Below are 6,000 nucleotides of genomic sequence, written 5' to 3'. Positions count from 1 at the left end.
TGACACTAAATACATTATGGAGAATTCACTGAATGCATAGTAAGAAGACAAACAAATAAATGGATTTCACACAAAATGTGGACAGTACAGAAGACACGAGAGTATAGAAGAACGCTTCTGAAAGGTAAGAGGATATTCTACTAAAATTCTTTACTGATTTGAAATACCCTCTGTTTCCTGGGCAGTAATAAGCAACTACATTTTGCAGCTCATTTGGGAGACAGATAAAGCCCGTAATTCCAGGCTCAGGAGCTCTCATGAATGCCAGTCAATTGCCATATTTGGACTATCTCATTTTTTATAAAACTTAGGGGACTTTAAGAGAACAATAAGAAAGTGCGTTGTCTTGCTCAAGTTTCTGAGACAGCACCTGCTGCCCACCGGTGGGCCCCTATTTGCTGCAAACTGCTGAGATATAAGATTTTGCCTTTACGCTTTCATGCAAATTTAAGCACACAAAAGAGCAATAGCACTGTCTTGTACATTAGATTCAGTAGAGTGAAGTGGGTCTCTCGAGACCTATTTAATCTTTTTCTAAAAGAATAGATAAATTTGGGGGAGTAATTACGCTAAGTTGTGTCAATCCACAAGATAAAAATATACATATTTTGCTGTGTGTGGAGGAGAATGGTAGCAAATAGCACCCAAAACCAAATATAATTTCTAGTAAATAGAGGAGAAAAATAATCCATAAACTTGATAAACGTTTCTCTAATTAGTTATTGGAAAAAGCCAGGGCACCTTCACCTTTACAAGTGTGTGTGTGTGTGTGTGTGTGTGTACGTATAGGCATGTGTGTATATACAGATACACATACACATAAATTCATAATCTTTGAGGACTTGGCAGCTGGGGTGGAGGTAGGGTCCTTCTTGAAAAACCTTTAATATTGTTGATTAATTTTTAAGCCATATTGGATTTGATATCTATACCAGATAACCCTGTAATGACAGACCAAAGCGCACACACAGTTCTGGGCAGAGTCTGAAGAAAGCCAGATTTAGCAAATAACAGCTAGTTAGGTCTTTTCATCACTGAAGGAGAAAGCACCACACTGGTCTCATAATGTGTTCAATTACTGATTAGGCTTTGTTACAGCTACGACTAAGACTAACTCTTTCCATTAGGAAGATCCCAGTTCTTAGCAATGCAGTCAGTTGTTTCAAAGCCAGAAAAGATCCTCGTTGTGTGAAATGCTTAAATCCAATTTCTCACTAAGGTCTACAACCCCCCTTCAAATCTCTTCCCATACTGTTGCTGAAAATATGTACGTGAGATATTTCACCATTTGATACAGATTCTAACTTTGTAACTTAACTCATTTATTAAAAAAACCCTGGAAAAAGCTCGTTAGTGTAACAATAGAAGAATGGGTTTTCTCTTTAATGCAATTCTGTAACATACATTCTTAAACCTCAGGTCACCCAATGTAACATCTGTATTTTATCTTATAATTCGTGTATATGGGTGCATAGAGCTGCCATTTTTTAAACTAAAAAATATTAGGAGTTCACTGTCTTTTTGGATTTCTTTTAAGGCCTTTCAGTAGAGCCAAGCTGAAATAATAATGTCTATGCACGGTTTTGTTATTGTGGTAATAACAAGTCCTCGTGTAATAACAAGCACTAATATATAGTGCTTAGTTGGGACTAGGAACAATGGTATGCTGCTTTTTAGTAACTGGTAAATAGTATGTTTTTGTCTAGTTTAATTAGAAATTAGAAAGAGAAGAAAGTATTTTTCATATATACAAAACATATTCTATTTTAATAAAGTATATGCATAAATTATATACTGGGCAAGAAGCAAAATTAAAAAGAAAACAGCTTATGATATTCCTGATTAATAAGAGTTCCTAAATATAAAAACAACAAATGAAAATGCCTTGCCATTTAAAAAAATTAGCACATTATACAACTTTTACATACTTCAGAGGAAATAAAGATCTTGTGACACTGTTCTGAGGAATCTTTACATTTATAAAAATTGAAGGCCTAATTTTGCAAATACAACTTTCAAGCTGTATGAGCAAATGTAACTTACATGAAAGGCACAGAATGACGTCACGTTGAAGAACGTATCTGTAAGTTCCATAAAATCTAGTCACAGGTCACTAGAAATTTCATAAGGAATCTCAGAACTGTTTTTAACATGATGTTCTGATTCAAACTGAGAACTGGAGAGTCTTTAGATCACAAGTACAAATCGAAGTAAGACTGAAGAAGATTTAGAGAGAGAACAGTTTCTTATTGGAACTATCCCTGCTTTATGCAGTGTTGGTCATTCCATTCTCAGAGCAATTAACATTTTCTTTAACTTGAACGGTTTTCAATTTTCAACAGCTTATCTACTCTATTTTTTTTTTTTAGTTTGTAAAAAAAAAACGTATCTTCACATTACTACAATTTTAAAGAGTCAATTGTTGAAAGGATTTGAAAGGAAAGTCCTGCTCTATTAGCTTCCTACATTGGAATACAAGAATACAGGAAGTGCTTTCAACAGAAAGTTACGTAGTTCTACAGTACAACCTGTCTAAGAGACTCTTGCAAAGGACCAGCCCAGGGACTGGGTCTCTTTGGATCAGGCAAAAGCAGAGGCAAATGAAGAAATGAGTTGTTGGGCTTTTCTAAATAACATATAGAAAAATTCCTTTATGAAAATGAATACTTGCTTGCACTTGAGATTGAGTGCTATTGAGAAGAACTGAGGCACAATGAAACTAAGTGCACAAAGGGAAAATTTCTGAAATAAGACAATTTTCTATGTAATTGAAATCCTTCACCATTAGATATGCCTCATGATAGAGCTGGAGACCTACTTTTTCAGCTTAAAGAACATTGCCAACACCAGGGATGGGCCAGTCAAAATACGTGTTTCCTGGTTAACATGTAGGGTGATCCTAAAACAGTGTTGCAACTAAAAATTCTGATTTAAAAAAATCACTTATAGTTTTGATTTTTTTTTTTTCATGAAATTACTGGCTCTTTTGCCAAAGTAAACTTAACTTCAAACCAAAAGTATGTTCTTAAAGCTCTGGAGGACTGTTAACAATGATGATGCAAGTGTCTCATTTCCCAAACAAGCTCTACCAGAGACACATCTTTTCTTCATTTGTGTCAGTATTAGACGCTCTTTCCGCAGACCTTAACGCATTCTGGTAGAATGTTGAGGATGATGCTTCGAAGAACAGCTCTTCTAATGGTGACTAGGTAAAAACAGTGATGCTGCAATCAGAGATAATGCTGCCTTGGATTGTAATTGCTTGGTGACCCTATTCATCATGACTCTAGTAACGCATGCCATCTGCACACTTGCTGTCCTTTCGACTCTTTCATTTCAGTCCAGTGATTGAGCTCCTCTTCTCCAGAGCTGTTCAGACCTAAAGAAATCCAGCCTATCATCTCTTTTCTTTTCATGCTGCGTTTGTTATACACAGACAGTATGAGTGTCACATCAGAAAGTTGAAATAGGGCCACTTGAAAAACAAAAGTTTCCTTGTATACTGGATTAGGCTGCCCTCTGCGGATGGATGTCTTGCATTTGGACATCTCTTGACCCATGGAATTCAGGAGAGTTAATTTAACATACGTATCTACAGAAAAAAAAAAAAAAACATACCACAAATATCATTTGAAACAAACTCAAAACACCTTTCTTGTGATGTTTGCTGAGAACGTGAAGTCTTTATACTTTATAAGGATATGGTGTATACCATGTTTAATGGAAATTCAACGAATTCCATTTTGATGCTGATGCTTATAGAATGTGACAAGTACAGAGAATGCAAATCTTTTGTGGGTCATAATATCTTAACCTCACTACTTCTACGTCATAGTTAGAATTTAAAGGTATACCTCATAATCCTTCCTCCACCCTCCCACCCCCAATCCTTGACCTCCCACTACCACCCCTACCCAACCCCATCCCCATTTAGCTTCACTAAGCAGGACATCATAGCATTAATAAACACTTAGCAAGCTCAATTAGCCACAACACTGTAAAGCATTCCACTGTGTTTTCAGAGAATAAGAATAAACAAACAAATAGAAATGAAGGCAAATGGTAAAGAGAAAAAGAAGACAAGAATGCAAAGATGACATCAAAACAGCTTAGGATGAAATGTCAAAAAAATCTCTGCATGGATGTGGTTTTTAAATATATTTTAAAAACATTTAAAAGGGCCAAAATGAAGCCAAATGCATTAAGGGCTCAAAGTTTAGCAAATCAAGGAAAACTTTCTCCTGGTTTCATGCAAGAGTACATTTAATGTGCTTTTTGGATAGTTAAAATAAATACTACAGGATTCTTTTTTTTTTTGGCAGAATTTAATGTAAAATTTAAAGTATGGTATTCTTAATTGTTTTCATGAATTACAAAAAAAATGGATGTGATGTTTAGTGTACAAAGTGAAACATAACAGTTCATTGCCTGATTATTTGGGAGATAAACCCTCTCTTCAAACAACTGTGTTTTCAGGTTCTTTAGACTCATGCAAATGATCTTCAGCATGGTGATCCATCATGTGTACTTCATATCAAAATTTCAATTAATTTTAATGAAAATTGCAATATTTCTCATGAGATATCTATTGTATGAATCAAAATACAATACATGAAAAATAAAACCTTTAATTTAAAAAGTTTTGCTTATTTTATACATACTCTGAATACCATCATCCATAATCAGAGATAAATTCTAAGTTAGTTTTATTTAAAGTACCACAGATAATAAATGTGCATTTTTTTGGAAACCAACATGGTGGACAGCTTCCCTGCTGGCAAGTTTTAGGGTATTTTGTTTTTGCATGAAAAGACAACATCCAATTAGCCTCTACAGGAACTCACCTCGGATTATATAAACCTGTCCACCTATCAAGTGTTTTAGACAACAGAACAGTCCATCTGACAACAGGGGGTGGAAAGCAGTAAAAGAAATAATGACCAGATGTCAATTGTTGGGTGAAAGAGGGTCAAAGGTTAGAATTAAAGAGGAAACACTGTTCACTGGAGTTGGAAGAACACAAAACTTTAGCATTTTAATTCAGGTAGAGGGGTTGAACAAAAGGGTTGTTGGGTAAATTTCATGGAATGAGAATTTTTAAGGTCCTTGTGTAATCTTAAACAAAAAGTACACTGTTTTAAAGGGGGAACATCTTTATAATGATATCCTCTTGGTCTAAAGCACATTGAACATAGAATCATGCAAATTATCAGACTATATAAAAGACTGAATAAAAGTCATTGTAAGACTACTATTATGCTAAGTTTTGAAGTCTATCCATGCAATAGTAAATATTTCAAATACTTCTATTACTTTCAATGTAATACAAAAAAATTAAGTTTAAACAAAATAAAATAGGACTATTAAAAGTTTTGCTCTTGAATGTTCCGATTGTTTCTCTAGATTATTCAGTTGATAACACAGTTCAAGGCCTAGAACTAGGTATATACGAAGAGTCACAATCTTCTATAACATAGACAGTATAAGACAGACCGATAAAACTGTATTATATTTTACTTTATAAATACTCCATACAATTTTTTTAAAGATTTTATTTACATACAATTAATTTTAATGTTGACTTATATTTACCTACTAGCTGCCTCCCAGCTAACACCCTTAACCACCCTGATATTGAAGATCTAATTCTAAAATAATGGAAATTGCTCTAACTTACTCTTTAACCTGAAAACACCTACTCTAAGTTGTGGATGCTAATCTCTCAACCTGTTTATTATCCACCCTGCCTCCATTCCCCCTCCTCTTCATTTTAGTTCTGGTTTCTCTGTTTCTATCAGAGTGGGTACAAGCAAGGACAGAAAGGCAAGCATATCATTCCATTCTGCTCGCTGCTAGCATCTCAAGATAAATATACGTCAAAAAATCAAACTGTTAGCTAAAGCAGGAATGGCAAGCTGAGAGCTGCTGGCTGGATGTAACCCCACATAATATTTAGTTTATCTGTTACAGTGTTCAGAAGTTTTGACTCTGAATGTCTCG

The 6,000-nt window shown here is 34.7% G+C and overlaps 1 protein-coding gene across 1 annotated transcript in view; it reads right to left on the bottom strand.

Moving 5' to 3' along the window:
• Positions 1-3,233: 3,233 nt before the first annotated feature.
• The window catches only part of SYT14 (synaptotagmin 14), a 132,656-nt gene continuing 129,889 nt past the window's right edge, over positions 3,234-6,000 (bottom strand). Inside the window, exons 6-7 of the mRNA XM_035010474.1 lie at positions 4,845-4,901; positions 3,234-3,592 (exon numbers count right to left, since the gene is read on the bottom strand). Of these exons, the coding sequence (XP_034866365.1) occupies positions 3,279-3,592; positions 4,845-4,901 (371 nt within the window). The 3' untranslated portion in view covers positions 3,234-3,278. The remainder of the gene's footprint in view (positions 3,593-4,844; positions 4,902-6,000) is intronic.

This window comes from Mirounga leonina, unplaced genomic scaffold, assembly GCF_011800145.1.
Source record: "Mirounga leonina isolate KUSES-001 unplaced genomic scaffold, KU_Mleo_1.0 Mir_154, whole genome shotgun sequence".
NCBI lineage: Eukaryota > Metazoa > Chordata > Mammalia > Carnivora > Phocidae > Mirounga > Mirounga leonina.
This window is presented reverse-complemented; position numbering and strand designations above follow the sequence as displayed.